The sequence below is a fragment of the Anas platyrhynchos genome, chromosome 10 (genome assembly GCF_047663525.1).
Source record: "Anas platyrhynchos isolate ZD024472 breed Pekin duck chromosome 10, IASCAAS_PekinDuck_T2T, whole genome shotgun sequence".
Lineage (NCBI taxonomy): Eukaryota > Metazoa > Chordata > Aves > Anseriformes > Anatidae > Anas > Anas platyrhynchos.
In genome coordinates, this window is record NC_092596.1 from 467,694 (window position 1) to 483,416 (window position 15,723).

Sequence of the window (15,723 nt, forward strand, 5' to 3'; positions counted from 1 at the left end):
GGACAAATCATAGTTGTGCGCGTTTGTTTGATCAGGCCTTTACCTCAGCGCTCACGTTCTCAGACTGCTGGGGTTTTATATTTTTGTCATTTTCTTAGAAAATGGCGAATGATGCATATCCCGGCTTCCAGATGATTAGTTCCTTTTGCTCCCAATTTGTGTCAGGCTGCGTTTGGTTGGAAATGAAAATGTAATTGCAAATTCCCCTCAACAGCACAACATGTCTGTGGTATTAATTAAAGCACTGTAAATACGTAGAATATCTGAGAATGCATTCCTTCAAGCGTGGCCGTGTTTTTTTAAACCTACAGAGGAGGCAAAATACGGTATTTAGGCTTAGTAGATGAAATGTATTGCTTCTGTGGTGGCAGATCCGTGTCTTGAGATTTTAAACCTGGTGTATCTCATGCTCGAGCCTTCAAAGGAGATGTTACATAGACAATAAAACGTCCTGCTTTTCGGGGAGGGCTCTCCTTAGGTCACTCAGAAAACGCCTTCACTCTTCACTCACTGCAGCATTCACAAAGTGAATGCCTTCCTGTAAGGTTAGTCACCGATGGCCACTCATTCCATGCTTTCACTAAGAAAAACCTTCGCAGCTTTGAATCTGAATTTCCTGCCCCGCGTTTAGGTGAGCCCGGAGCGGCGTCAGGCATTGCTGGGCTCCTCGTCCGGCGGCGATGGTGAAGTGAAAGATGCCAAAAGTGAAGTTTGACAGTGAGCTCGGGGGCTTGTGCTGGCCCGGTGGCTCTCTAAGCCCCCGTGTCTGAGCAGCGGGAGCATCCGAGCAGCACAGGACGGAGCTCAGCAAGAGGCTGGGGTCAGGGCACTGCTGCAAATAGCAATGCTTTGCTGGCTGCAGAAGTTAACCAGGTACACAGCGCTGTTTTACTACATGGTGGAGACCTACGGAGAGTGTTTCTGCCCTCCTTTTTAGCTGAAACATCCCCAGATTCTAAGGGGAAAAGGAATAGAAGGGACTTGCGGAGCAATGTTCTAGTGAAACCCAGCCTTCCTAAAGAAGCCTGCCTGAATAATTCCTGTGAATAACAGACTCTGTTCAGCTATTTCCTAACATAGAAACGGTGCTGACTGCTTCTTCAGAGTAACATAAGTTAGTGATGCTACTGAAATAGTTGTGGTTCAGACGTAGATCTGATTTCTCCTAAGCACGCTGAATTCACAGCTGTTGATCCTCCAGAGGAGGCTTTGCAATTGAACACCTGGAGAATAGGTAAATTTCCCGCTGTTGTTCTCCTCTCCTCTTGTTTTGTTTTGTTTTGTTTTGTTTTGTTTTCCTAGTAGCATAGGCTTAAGACTCTGAAGAAACGGGCTGCTTTTTTTCATTTCCAACACTGGCTGTTCCTTTTGAGCCCCGCCTTCTATTTTTGCAGTCACAAGATATGTGAATGTAAATTCCTGGGAGAGAGGTAGAAAACTCTGTTTCAACTGGTGTCTTTTTCGGCTATGTGGGGAGACCAAATAGGGTGGTTTTGAATCTTCTGGCTCTTATTCAGAGCAGCAGCATGTGGAGGGAGACAGATGCGTGTGCTTTTTTAGTGCAATGGCTTCAGAAGCAAGAGGGGAAAAAACACTTTCTCTGGGAGCTGGAGAAGGTGTCCTTATCGCAGGAGAGGTTTCTAAATGGCATATCTTTGCGAGTGTTCCTGTAGTCTGGAGGTTTTTGTTTGTTTGTTTGCCTTTGGAAGGTTTTACTGTTAATCTTCACGTCCTTCAGCAGAAGTGAGAAATGTGATTTTATTTTGTGCAGTGTCGCGGACCCTCCGAAATCTACTGGGAAGGATGAATACCTCGCACAGTACCAATGTGATGACAGTGGAGACAAGGAGAAACCAAGAAGATCAAAAGAACGTGACCTTATTTCAAAAGAAAACGTTTTGTACGGCAAAGAGTCTTCTGAGCCTGGTGAGAAATTGCGGCAAACTTCCTCTCTCGAGTGTGACACTGAATGTAGCTCTAAAAAGCTTTCCTCCTCAGCTATTGCAGAGAGATGCCAAGGTAGAAAGGACAAGACTAAAAACACTGAGAAAGAGCATTACCAAAGCACGAGGGAACATGCTCCTAGTGAAGAGAAGGAGAGTCAAAAAGCAGGTCCTTCCAGCGGCCAGGTTCAAAAGGCGTCACGCTGGAGCTCCGAGTTCGGCAGCATTCCGAGACCGTTTTGGCGGTTGTGGAGACGGCCCTGGCTGAGGTGGCTGCTGCTGTTGCTGCTGTCCCCTCTGTCCTCGCTGTTGCCGCTGTTGCCGCTGTTCCCGGACCTTGGAGACCTCCGGCGGCTCCCTGTGACAGGCCCTGTGGCCCCGGGGAGCTGCCCGCCGCCTCGTCGGCCAGCCCGGCAGCAATCCTGCCAGCACAGAATAGCTCACTGCGTTTCAGGGTAAAGTGACGATTAATTTCTATTTCCTGGCCTGGGTGCTGCTTCCTTCTTTAAGGAAGCTTCAAGGTTAAAGGTTAAGCTCAGTTATGTCAGGGCCCAAGTCCGTTTTGTGAAGGGGCTCTTGTACGAAAGCTTAAGCTGGGATTGACTCTCTGCTAAGCGGAGGCCAAACGTGTACCTACTGAGAAGCAGGTCCTAAGTGATAACATTTTCTAAAGAGACTGCTAAACACATCTGAACAGTGCTGCTGCAGAACTCTGAATGGGGGGATAGCAACTGTCTTAACTGATCTGGAATCTTGAGTTTACTTTTCAGTGGACAAGAGGTGTGTCTCTCAAGGCAAACAAAGAGAGGAGTAACACCCGATACTCATGTCAACATAAATTTATGCTCAGAGCGTAGGTGTAGGAACAGCATCGGTATGTATATGGAACATCGGGAGAGGAAGCTCTGTCGGTATTTACAGTTTTTCTACTACCTTGTCAGAGAGACGTTATCTCCACATTAGAAATGGATGTATTTTGAAACAGTGGTGGTGGATCGGATTTCTTCTTTCTAGTGTTAATATTTGCTCTTGAATCGTACTTAATACCTGGTAACGCCTCAATCAGTTGTCAAAAATAAACTTAAAAATGTGTAAGGCTTATCTCGTTGGTCAGTATAAAGATCAAGGCTTTTTTCCTTTTTCCTTTTTCCTTTACCTTTTCCTTTCTTCCCCAGTGTTGTTTTTCTTTTCTCCTTCTCACTACAGTCTTAATTTTGTTTCTTGTCCCTTAAGTGTGTTTTCAGTGTGTTGCTGAAACATTTTCTCTTTCAATCCGAAAAAAGGAGCTGTCACTGGTGAAGATCGGAGCTTATCTGAAAATCCCTGAGCCCAGGAGCTGTCACCTTAGTCTTCCAGTCGGACAAGGACGACTTCATTTCTCGTGTAAATGCATTTTTCAGGTTTGCGTATTGTTTTTTCAGGAACGGAAAGTGTATATAGAATGGATTTAAAATCAATCTTAAATGTAAAATGTCAAGGGAAAAAAGTTCTAGTTACAACCTCTGCACATAATTTGCCAGCTGTGGGACTAGGAGTTTTCTTATTTACTGTGTTTTGTTTAACGTGTCTGAAGTTTAATGGATAGCAATCAAGGCGTGCTAGAAATCTGAAAGCACTTTATGCTTTGTTCTCTCAGTCATTTTGGTATAACAAACTAGCTTATGTTTTAAACGCTCCATTAGGTTAGTGGTTTCCCTATAGGTAACAAGTCCCTGTGTGCTACAGTAAGACAGTAACAAAACATGAAGTATAGAAGTTCATCCTGTCATGGATGCTTCTGCCTACGGACACACAATTATGCTTATTTAAAGCGGTATCACCTTGAAACCTAATCAGCATTTTAAAAAGGACTTTGTAGCAGTTATTGGCTTTTGTCCTGGAGGGCTGAGGTTTGTTTTGTTTTGTTTTACATTCAGCATTTCCGTTTCTAGCTTGCATTGCCCTGTTGTTTTGCATGAGGAAAACGTGCAACTTTACAAAGCAGAACGGAAAGAGCTGCTTTTTAGTCTAACGTTTCAGTTTTTTGTAGGAGTTTTAAATGTGGTAGGAGTAAAACACCAGAAGTACTGCTGCCAAAGTTATATTCAAACTCGTATTTCGTGGAGAAGCAGAAGAAGCCCAGGGAGAAATAAATTTGCAAACGTGCTCTTCATGCTCTCCTTTCCCAAGATTTCTCTGAGATATAGCCCATCCTCTGTGGGTTTTGAGGTATATGGTTCCCAGGAGTGAGAAGGAGGGCCAAACATCTCTCTTCTTGGATCTCAACATGCCAGGGCTTTAGTGTACTGCCACTTACGGCTCCGCTTTTTCACCTGGAAAAAGCGACCACATGATGTAGACTGAGGAGCCCTCACAAATTAACTTGCTATCACAAAGTGACGCCCAGAAAAGGTGTATTTAAAAGCTAGGCTCATTATAGAATAACAACAAACCCCTCATGATTGGTGCAGTAGACAGTGAGGTAGAGGGCGATCCCTGGAAAGACAGAAGAAAAGGAGCAGTGAGTTCTGGGTACCTTTGTGCACACGAAACAGAAAAACACAGGCAGTGAAGTAATAGTGTTCCATTACTAACGCCAGCAATAGATAATTGCAACAATTATCTATTAGATCATAGGTAATAATTAACAGATAATTGTGCAACTCTGGAAATCAATAAATAACTGATTCCCCTCAGAGAATGTCTTCTACATTTTTATATTAAAAAGACTCCAGAGTTGTAATGGATTAAAATCCTACGGAAGTGAAAGAAATGGCATCAGCCACTAGTTCTGCAGAAGCTAAAAGTAATACCGATAGAGTTTAGATGGAAATTTTCACTTTGTGTGTTTAGTTTGGGGATTCTTTTTAAATCATTCATACCAGCGATTTAGTTCTTAAGGCTGTTTCTTTGAGATTAAGTGACAGGACTTCTGCTATTCTTTTCTTCTTGGAATGCTTCTTGATATTCTTACGTCAACCAGAACTTCTGTCTCTGTCGCAGATGTCAACAATGACCGTAGTTAAGAAGCCCAAATCTTCAAAGTCTAAAAAGCCCTCTTCAAGGCGGTCTGGCAAATCCAAGAAACCAAGTACTAAAATACTGATGTCACGCACCGCAAACTGGGGCCAGATACCGCCTGCAGAAGATTCAAGCCAAGTCTCTGTGGCCCAAGGACGTGGAGGTGCTATTTACTGTAGATCATCTGAAAAATCTAAGGCTTTTGCCCCAAGAGATCTAAGTAAGTGTGAGCTTTATCCTGACTCCATTTTCTTCAAAGCAAAAGTAGAAAATGCAGTTCTTACTTGTTGCACTGATAGAGAAGGGGACTAGTGTGAACAAAGACTTCAAAAGCGAATCCCCTAAGGCAACTGAAGTGACTGATGTTACAGAAATTAATTTTGATATATTTACAGTCAACAGAGAAATATGGGGAGCTTTTTGTAATGCACAGATTCATCCATGTCTTTTCCGTTTTGCAAAGAAAAGTGTTTGATTGTTGCTATTCACAGCTTCCATTTTTCACACGTTTTTTGAATGATAACATTGCTCAGGAAAAGATCTGGTATCTGTAGGGGTACCGTCATTCCTAGTTACTAGTTTTTACCTTTTTTCCGTATAATTTCAAGTCTAAGCTTGTGGTTTAAGTTATAATAAGGAAAAAAACAGTAGTTGAGTTAATCAGGTTAAAGATTATAGATGGAGAGGAACTTGGCATTAGGTACTGCAAACAGAATGGCAGTTAGCCTTGCCTTAGAAAAATTAAAATGGTTGACGAAAGCTGGTTTTTTGTTTTTTTTTTTTCCCCAAAACATTGTGTTGACCAGCCAATTTGAATTTGGCGGTATTAAAGCTGTCTGCAATAATTTTCTTCTGGCTTGGATTGTAGCTAGCTCCTCTAGGTGCTCCTGCAGAATAGTATTTTTTTAAATACCTTCCTTAGAAACAAACAAACAAAATCTCTTTTTAAATTTAACTTTCTTGCAGTCGTTAATGATGGAATTGCTCCACCACAGAGCATTCTTTTTCCACCTGAGAAGATTTGTATGGATTGGCGAGAAACACAAAGTGTTGGAGTTGGCCTGTACAATCTTGGCAACACATGTTTTCTTAATGCTACTCTACAGTGTTTGACCTACACACCCCCACTTGCCAATTACATGCTTTCTCTCGAGCACGGCCAGTCATGTGAGTACTTTCTAAGAGTATTTCAAATCTGTTGGACAGCTCTGAAGGTGAAAGAACAGCAGTGATTCTGAGACAAGCTTATTTGCCTGATTTTACCTGTAGAAGCTGGCTTTGAGCACTGTATTAGCAGTGGGCTCCGAATAGCATACGGAGTGCAATTAATGCACTGTTTGTTTAATGAATGAATTTATTTATTTATGTATTTATTAAAGGATCATTTATTGCTTCGTGGGAATAATGAAGTGCATTGGACAGTAATGCATTTAGTAGTAATTTTAGAGAGTAATACATTTTTCAGCCTGTGGAGTTCACATTCCTGTCAGCCTTTACAAATGTGACTTTGCAGTAGTCTTTTAGATTTCTCATCACAAAATGCATTTGAATACAGGCTTAGTGGATATTTTTATTCTGTAAAGTTGTGTGAAATGAAATGTTACAAGACTGTTGGGACATTGGCATCTTGGGAGAATAGAATGTAGCAAGGAGAGTGGATATCGTATCTATAGTTTAAATTTTACTTAGATGTTTGTTTGTAGTTATGGATATTTTGCTGGACTGGGATGCTTTCTTCTTTCACTCTTCAGGTCGTGAACAAGATTTTTGCATGATGTGCACAATGGAGACTCACATTAACCAGGCCCTGCGTTGCACTGTTGATGCCATCGAGCCTACGCATGTTATCAGTAATCTCAGTCGTAAGTGGCTTCAGATGTGTTTCTTTTCGATAGCTTGTAATCTTCAAATACTTATTTGATGTGTATAAGTGGTTTTAACACTAGAAAGAAGAGAGATTTTAGAAATACAAGAATGATTTCATTTTTAAATGAGGTGAATACTATCATCTTCTTCTTTAGGAATAGGACAACATTTCCGTTTTGGCAGTCAAGAAGACGCACACGAGTTCTTGCGCTATACTGTTGATGCTATGCAGGAAGCGTGCTTGAATGGAAGCACCGAGTAAGCATAAACAAGTTCACTTTCATACATTCTCTAGCACCTTCTAGTCCTTTATTTACTATCAAAAATGATCTCTAGCACCTTTTAGTGCCTTATTTACTATCAGCAACGAAAGTCTACATCATCCTTAGTTTTCATAAAACTCTTTGAAGAGTTAACTCTGCGCCTTAAATCTTCTGAGGTCTGATTATAATTTATTTCCAGATTGGACAGATCTTCTCAAGCTACCACCATCATTCATCAAATATTTGGAGGATTTCTAAGATCGAGAGGTACTTTAAAAAATATTCCTGTCCTTAGAACTGATCTGTGTCTTTTGTCAGTAGTAAAGCAGTCTGTAGTTTGTCTAAAGTAGTATCTGGCAACAACTTGAATTTAGACAGTTAGTCTCCTTCACATAAGGTTAAGCATTTATATTTTGCTTCCAGTGAAGTGCTTGAATTGCAAAGCAGTTTCGGATACGTATGAGGCATTTCTTGATATCACTTTGGATATAAAGGTAAGATGTTTTCTAAATATAATTCATGATGTTTAAGTACATGCCTAACTTTCTAAATTAAACTTGTTTACCTTAAAAAACCAAACCACATATAATGTTAAAACGTAAGAGCTTGGTGGTGCTAAGGAAGTGGATTGGACTTTGTCCTTCTGTGGAACCCATGTAAATAGTCTCCACATTTGCATTGGGTTTAAGGGGAAAGAATTCTCTTTCTGCAAAAATTATAATGCTGTCATACTTCTCTGTTGTTCTACCCCAATGTACATCTAATTGTTAGACTGATGAATTTGTCCCCAGTATTGATGACAAAGCACACTATAGATGCTGTCTAGGCTAGTGGAAAAGTATTTGTTCCGAAGTCAAATGACTTCCAGGTGAGGTCAATGCTGAGCATGCTCTTTCTGCCTCCTTCTTCACAGTGCTCATAGTAGATCGCTGGAGTATGTTAGTAAGATTCTCTTACAAACTACTAGTACGTCTCTGGAATTTTGAATTTACGGTGACTTTACGCTCTTCTTTCTTGCTCCTCTAGGCGGTTTCATCTGTTACCAGAGCTCTGGAACTCTTTGTGAAACCTGAAGAGCTGGGTGGAGAGAATTGCTATAAATGTAGCGAGTAAGATTTTGATGAATTAGGTCTTAATCCTAGATGTCAGTTTTATATGTTGCATGACTCTGTTGGACTACCTCTAAACTTTGGATCTACTTACGAGTTTTGTGGAAGTTTATAAAACACTTGGATTTTTGTTTCTTTGGAGGGGGGAAGTCTTGTTCAGAGGCATTCCCTATGGGTTTGCAATTCTCTGGCTCGTATTTTGCCATCAGAATTCAAAAAGAGATACTTTTGTTCTTTCTATTTATTAGCTCTCGACAGTACTTTTCTTGATGTAAACTGCCCAGTTTCCGTTGTTCTCTGGGCTAGTGGCTAATTTTCACTGCTTACACTGTAGGTCCTACCTTGGAGCGGGCAATGTATCAAACTGAACTATTGTGTTTCAAAGGATGGCAGACAGTTTCAGTGTCTTTCCAGACAAGCTCAGTACATGAAGACTTCCTACTGTTAAATGTCTCCCTCCTGTAGAATGACCATGTGCTTCTGTTGTATTTTTGATGTTGATAGACGACCTATGTTGGAGATTATTTGCAATTTCTAGTCCTGGGGACCAAGGCTCTCTCGTTCCACTTTCATTATTTGTATTTCCCTTGAAAGCTGAAAGAATGTATCCAGGATTGGAGTTCAAATAGCCACTTTTGTAGACCAAGAAATGGTACCTTGCCATCCAACCTGGTAATACCCTTTCGTGAGAGATTCCTGTTCCTGCTATGCCCGGGGTTTTGGGAGAATTTACCTTCTTCACTGTATTAACAAACCTGACACGCAGTGCATGGGTTTATGAAAAGAAAAAAGACCAACCTATTATGCAAGTAAATGTCATTCAAATAGCATAGGCATGCGTGAGACATTAAAACGAGTTTGTTTTGGGGGCGAAAAAAGAAGATGCCTTCAAACACTTATCTCTGCTTGTTTTTAAGGTGTAATAAGATGGTTCCTGCATCCAAGAGATTTACCATACACCGTTCTTCCAAGGTTCTCACAATATCACTGAAAAGATTTGCAGATTTCACAGGTGGAAAGATCAACAAGGTATATTTACCACTGTAATGCAACTATATCATTGTGTAATGGGACATCCCCCAAAGCTGAAAGTTGTTTATATTTTCAGACAGTAATTGTAGACTAACGACTATGGCTTATTCTTTCTCTTAATATCAATAAAGTTCCCGCTTGACAAGAAGCATATGCTTTCCTCTGAGAAGGCTGATTCATCAGGAAACAGTTCTCTGCAACTTCTAGTCTTAAACATTGTTTATGGGAAGACTTATTTGTAGTGAATCAAGAAATATCTTCTAGAAATATATTCTAGAAATAAATTCTAGTCTGTGTTTTTTGGAAGTGTTTTTCTCTGGCTAGTCCACGAAGTACTCTGGGATAATTTTCTATCTTCTTGGTCTCTCTTTAGGAGGTGAAATATCCGGAGTATTTGGACCTGAGAGCCTACATGTCACAGTCAATGGGAGAACCACTGCTCTATGCCTTATACGCGGTGCTGGTACATCACGGTGTCAGCTGTCACTCAGGACACTATATATGCTATGTAAAGGTAGAAGTCAACAGCATTTCTAACAGGGTAAAGGTTGTGCTGGCAAACCAGTGAAAGCGTGACTAGCAGCTACTGTTTCTAGGGAAAAAGATTTCATTATATTTTTATTTGACACGTGTGTATTTTGTTCCTATCCGTGATTTCATTTGGAACACGTGCAATTCACCTAAAGAAATGGTTGTCTTTATTTGCAGGCTGGTAATGGACTTTGGTATCAGATGAATGATGCTAAAGTAGTCCGTACTGACATTAAGAGAGTTCTTGGTCAGCAAGCTTACATACTTTTTTATATCAGGTAATAACAAATCTTAACATGTGTTCAGAAGAGATTTACTTTCCTGTTATTGATATTTTTCTGTTTTGCAAGTGTTTTTCTTGCTATCCCAGGGAAAGATTATTATTTGTCTAATTCAGTTCTGTCTAACCTGAAATTCTCTGTGTCATTTATTATCTTTTGTTGCTTGGCCTGAAACTGCAGCACTTGTGTAAATTGCTATCTATGTGTTACCTGTAGCTGGCTAATTTAGAGAAGGAGAAAAATGAAGGTCATCTGTCGTGTAAGAATGAATGATTGTTCTGAAAGTGATAGTCTTAGTAGGAAGACTGTTCTCTCCTTTTCAGTTTGTAGTCTTGGCGAAGCCTTCTGTAGAGAAGGCTTCCATATCGTATGAACTGTTCCTCTAAAATTATAGGATGGGATTTAATCCAAGAGTAGGCTGAAAGAAAAACTAAACTCCGATCACTGCTCTTTTCTGAAGGCGCTATGATTTGACACTTGGAGAACGTGCGTTTTACTTGCCAGCACCATCTTATCCCTGTTCATTCCCTCCTGGTCAGCAGGGGGCTAATAGTAAGCAGGCTGGATTTATGGGACCACGACTTCTTCCTCATATGATTAAGGTAATTCAGGGAAGTGGGAGGGCAGGTAACGGCACCAAACTGCTAGTGGGTTTGGGGTTTGGTGTGGGGTTTTTTGTTTGGTTTTCAGCATCTTAGTTTTGTTTTCCTTCCCATGCTGCAGCTTTCTTCACAGCCTTCATGCTACAGCCAGAGTCATTCAAACAGTGGTTACTGCTAAATTGTGCAGCCATGCGACTCCATTACTTAATACCTCCAAGACAGCTTTCTAAAGCACAGAGAGCTACGCTCTTTGACAATTTAAGCAGAGTGTACTAATCCTCGAATCATTTAAAAGAGGACTTGTTTTTCCTATCGTCGTCACTTTAGCTAAGACAGGGAAAACTAATTGTCTTATTCCTGAGCACCAGAACAATTACTTCAGGCTTTTCAGGGTATGTTTAAAGGGGAAAATAAATATATTTGGGAATAGCAGCAGGTAATGTTAAGTTGTTTGGCTGGTTTTCAAAGATGATGTTAATTTGATTCCAATCGGCTGTAAACCAAAAGCAGGAATTGAATACGCTTATTGGACTTGCATTTATCTTTAAAGGGCAGTGTGTTTTTCTTTGTAGGTGTTAAGACCATTTGTAGAAATACTCAGTAGGAGAGTTTTGTGTTTCAAAATGTTAAATGCAGTGTTTGCGTTAATCCATCTTGCCATTTCTTCTTTTTAAATACAGAATTCAAGCCGTTTAAATGGAAATGGATCCATAAAAGAGGACGCAAAGACCACTGGTGTCACCCTAAAAAGGCCATCTTCAGCACCACCGATGGCCTGTGTTCAAAACCAGACAATTACCAGGCCTTCAATTACTGATCCGTCAAGAAAACAGAAGATCACCACCAGTATTCACAATAAATTGCCTGCTCGTCGGACTGTGTCACAGCCTGACTGTCTTAGCAGTGCTGCGGAGGACGAAGATCTCTACCAGGCTGTTCCTTCATCCACAATTACAAATTCGGTAATGCAAATGAAGCAAATGCAAACAAGCAAAAAAGTTTCTGATGAGATTTTTGTGGAGCCAACAGTGAATGAAAATCCTAAACTCAGCTCTGATAACACAGTCCCTTACGGTGCAGAATCTTCAGGAAAATCTGAGGAGGAGTCAAAGGGCTTATTTAAAAGGAATTGCAATGCAACGTCCTCTAATGGAATTTTGGTTGGAAAGGTAGTCCGTACATTGCAGCATTCCGGTTCTTCCTGTCAGAATGCTGACGAAGGAAGATCCCAGCATGAGCTGCCAAAAACCGATTCACTAAATGGTGCTATTAGGTTAGTTAATGAATCGAAAGAAAACGGACTGAAACTTGATGATTCCACTTGCCGAGTTGAACCTGTTAAACCTTCTGAGATGTTCTTTTCTAAAACAAATGGATTGCTTGAAACATAGATTTGCTCCATCGAGAATTTCTCACCTATGATGTATTCGGGAGTGTTTATTGTGTTCCTAATTCAGGTGAAATACTGAGAAAACACAGCACAAATGTGATTGTAAGACTTTGTGGTATTATCCCATTAGAATTTGCAGAGCTTACATTACAACTTGTCAACTTAAGCTCAGCTGAGATAAAAATTCCTAAGTTTCATAAAGTAGATTTTGGGAGGTGAGTTGGGGTTATCTTTGAAGTGTAGATAATGCATACAACTCAAAACGGTCTTGCTTACCATTTAATGGAGAAATTCTGACAAGACTAGTCCTCAGTACTACTACAAATAGTATTTTTTTGTCTGCTGACTTGTGCGTTTTGATTGCAGATGCCTGGAGCTATGCCTTCAGTCAATCGAGAAATCATCACGGAGTCCCTCACAGCCAGCCAGCTGAACAGCTTGTCAGAGGAAACGAGGTAAAATGAGCACAGTCTGATTAAGACAAGACCTTATGGAAGTTCGTTACGGTTTTATCTGTCTACTAATAGTATTTAATGGAAGGATTTAAATTAGTACAATTCCATGCTGTATGTCCAGCGTTACGAACAGAACTAATGATCAGCACTGAGCATATCACTCTGATGCAGGTTGGTGCCTCAAGGAGAACTTGTGTTCCTTCATAGAATGTTTTTCCATTTTTCTCCACTGTCTGGAGAAACACTGGCTGTTCCCCGCTCGCCCCTATGCCTTTTTTCTCAGAGCAGCAGGTGGAAGGAGACGGATGCATTTGCTTTTTTAGTGCAATGGCTTCAGAAGCAAGAGGGGAGAAAGCACTTTCTCAGGGAGCTGAAGAAGGTGTCCTAATCACAGGAGAGGTTTCTAAATGGCATATCTCTGCGAGTGTTCCTGTAGTCCGGAGGTTTTTGTTTGTTTGTTTGCCTTTGGAAGGTTTTACTGTTAATCTTCACGTCCTTCAGCAGAAGTGAGAAATGTGATTTTATTTTGTGCAGTGTCGCGGACCCTCCGAAATCTACTGGGAAGGATGAATACCTCGCACAGTACCAATGTGATGACGGTGGAGACAAGGAGAAACCAAGAAGATCAAAAGAACGTGACCTCATTTCAAAAGAAAACGTTTTGTACGGCAAAGAGTCTTCTGAGCCTGGTGAGAAATTGCGGCAAACTTCCTCTCTCGAGTGTGACACTGAATGTAGCTCTAAAAAGCTTTCCTCCTCAGCTATTGCAGAGAGATGCCAAGGTAGAAAGGACAAGACTAAAAACACTGAGAAAGAGCATTACCAAAGCAAGAGGGAACATGCTCCTAGTGAAGAGAAGGAGAGTCAAAAAGCAGGTCCTTCCAGCAAGAGGAGGTGTTCTCAGAGCGTGGAAGTTGTTCATCAAAAGCGTCACAAGCAGGAGCACTGGGAGGGAAGCAGGTGCAGATCTTTCCCTGGTGAAAGAAACAGCCCTGAGAATGGCAGAAGAGCAGTCAAATATTCAAAGTACAGATCTGGCAGCGGAGGAAGATCAGAACAAGGTAGCAATAGATATTACCGATCCAAAGGGGAAAGAAGTTGGAGCAGAGAAAGATACTATCGAGATGAAGCACGGAGGTGGGAAAGTTGTAGCTATTACAATGATTACTATTCACCTCATGCGACAGGAGACAGTAGAGAGAGAAAGTTCTCTCACGGCGATGCAGCCTTTGACAAATGGACTGCAACTTACTACGGCAGGTCACATAAGCATTGTCATTACAAAAGTGGATGGCCTCACGGTTCCCTCTTGAGAGATGAAGATGGACGTCGCTTTAGCACACCCCGAGCAGACTTGCATCGTTGCTCGGTATCTCAGCAACATTCTGGAAGACATTCTCGTGAAAGACATGCGCTTCCACCTGTGTCAGCTCATTTGGAGAACTGTCGCCAGAAAAATGAAACAGAAGGAAACAGAAAAAGAAAATCTACCCGTGCAGAAGGTAGTGAAAGTGAAATAGAAAGGAAAGACAGAAAGATAGAAAAGGAGCTTTTAGGTGGTGAAAAAAATGCAAAAATATCACAAGTTCTAGAAGAAAAAGAAGTCTAAGGATAAACATGGAGAGAAGGACTCCAAGTAAGCAAGGATTCCAGCATACTCCGCATTTTTTATCCTAATTCTTTTCTGGGTGCTTCTCATGTATTCCTTCTTTTTTTTCTTTTTTTTTTCTCCTTTTTTTTTTCTTCTCTTTTTTTCTTCTTCTTTTTTTTTTTTTTCTGGTAGTTTCTAAGTTACTTAGATAGCATCAGCTGGCTGGGGATCATGTTGTTAGGTTGATCAGTGAAGATAGGAAAGCTATTGCTGAATTGTTTCAGAGCACTAGCTTTGGACCACATAGTTGGAAACACATCCGTACACCATTCTGGATTAGGTTAAAAGTTTTTTTCTGCTTGCACATATTCCAGAGCTAGCCATTGTTAATGATCTGTGTACAAACCAGGACCTATGGCCCTCCAATCTGAGGGCTTAAGTTTGCTACATCTAAAGTAAGTTGCGTGTGCACAAAGTACCACAAAATAGCTGACATGCTGCAAATCATCACCTGTGGTAAAATAAATAAAGTTTCATATAGGCAACAAGTGCCACATCTTTTTTTCTCTTTTAAACTTGCATGTTTCTTTCAGACTTCACGATTTGTGTTTCTGTGTGCTCCACTTTGACAATGCCAATCCCAAGCGTAAAACAAGAAGAAAAAGGAGAAGAAAAAGAAGAAAAAAGAGAACCAGCAGGAAAGTGAAAGGCTCCTTGGAACACTTAGATCCTCATTTCCAGAAGATAACGCGGGAGAAGAAGGAAGAATCCCATCCTCCAGATGGCTCTTCATGTGAGCAATGCAGAAGTGAGAGCAGTAAACAACCTTACAAGGAAGGGAAGCCTTCCAGTGCAGGCGAAAGCAAGAAATACAGCTCCGTCTCATCCAACGAGTGTATTAAAGGTAAGCGGCCGCAGTGTGTTTGAGGAATTCCTTTTCTATTAATGTAGAGATTATTTCCAACAGTCTTGAAGTGCTTGGTGACTTAACAGTCTGCTGGATATTAAAAAAAAAAGCTGATGGACTTTTTCTTTCCGTTTTTAAATGACCACTAGGAAAGAATGCCTGAAATAAAGAGGTGAAAGGCAAATAGTTTTCATTTGGTGTGATGATTAAGTGGCAAACAAGAGGAAGAGTTGCAAGATCCCTTCTTAAATTCAGTCCAGCCAAGTAGGAAAAGTAAACGTGGACAGCTGTATCTTGGCAAAGAAGATAGTAGGGAGCAAGGAGGTTTAGCAGTCAAGATGGAAGGTGATGCCATGAGGCTTACAGGCTAGTAATGTTCTAGTGAAACCCAGCCTTCCTAAAGAAGCCTGCCTGAATAATTCCTGTGAATAACAGACTCTGTTCAGCTATTTCCTAACATAGAAACGGTGCTGACTGCTTCTTCAGAGTAACATAAGTTAGTGATACTGCTGAAATAGTTGTGGTTCAGACGTAGATCTGATTTCTCCTAAGCACGCTGAATTCACAGCTGTTGATCCTCCAGCGGAGGCTTTGCAATTGAACACCTGGAGAATAGGTAAATTTCCCGCTGTTGTTCTCCTCTCCTCTTGTTTTGTTTTGTTTTGTTTTCCTAGTAGAATAGGCTTAAGACTCTGAAGAAACAGGCTGCTTTTTTTCATTTCCAACACTGGCTGTTCCTTTTGAGCCCCGCCT

At 40.9% G+C, this 15,723-nt stretch overlaps 2 protein-coding genes across 2 annotated transcripts; both read left to right on the forward strand.

Annotated features, from left to right (window-relative positions):
- Window positions 1-1,988: 1,988 nt before the first annotated feature.
- LOC140003328 (ubiquitin carboxyl-terminal hydrolase 42-like) lies at window positions 1,989-12,807 on the forward strand. Its single transcript, XM_072042994.1, has 14 exons — window positions 1,989-3,326; window positions 4,926-5,163; window positions 5,910-6,110; window positions 6,695-6,805; window positions 6,965-7,067; window positions 7,272-7,339; window positions 7,496-7,566; window positions 8,099-8,181; window positions 9,099-9,210; window positions 9,587-9,727; window positions 9,922-10,022; window positions 10,486-10,627; window positions 11,308-11,589; window positions 12,384-12,807. The coding sequence occupies exons 2-14, from the start codon at window positions 4,926-4,928 to the stop codon at window positions 12,474-12,476; spliced, it is 1,746 nt and encodes a 581-aa protein (XP_071899095.1). The 5' UTR covers window positions 1,989-3,326; the 3' UTR covers window positions 12,477-12,807.
- On the forward strand, window positions 12,611-14,986 carry LOC140003353 (uncharacterized). Its single transcript, XM_072043099.1, has 3 exons — window positions 12,611-12,643; window positions 13,149-14,108; window positions 14,657-14,986. Exons 1-2 carry the CDS (start codon window positions 12,611-12,613, stop codon window positions 14,079-14,081), a joined length of 966 nt encoding a protein of 321 aa, XP_071899200.1. The 3' UTR covers window positions 14,082-14,108; window positions 14,657-14,986.
- Window positions 14,987-15,723: the final 737 nt, after the last annotated feature.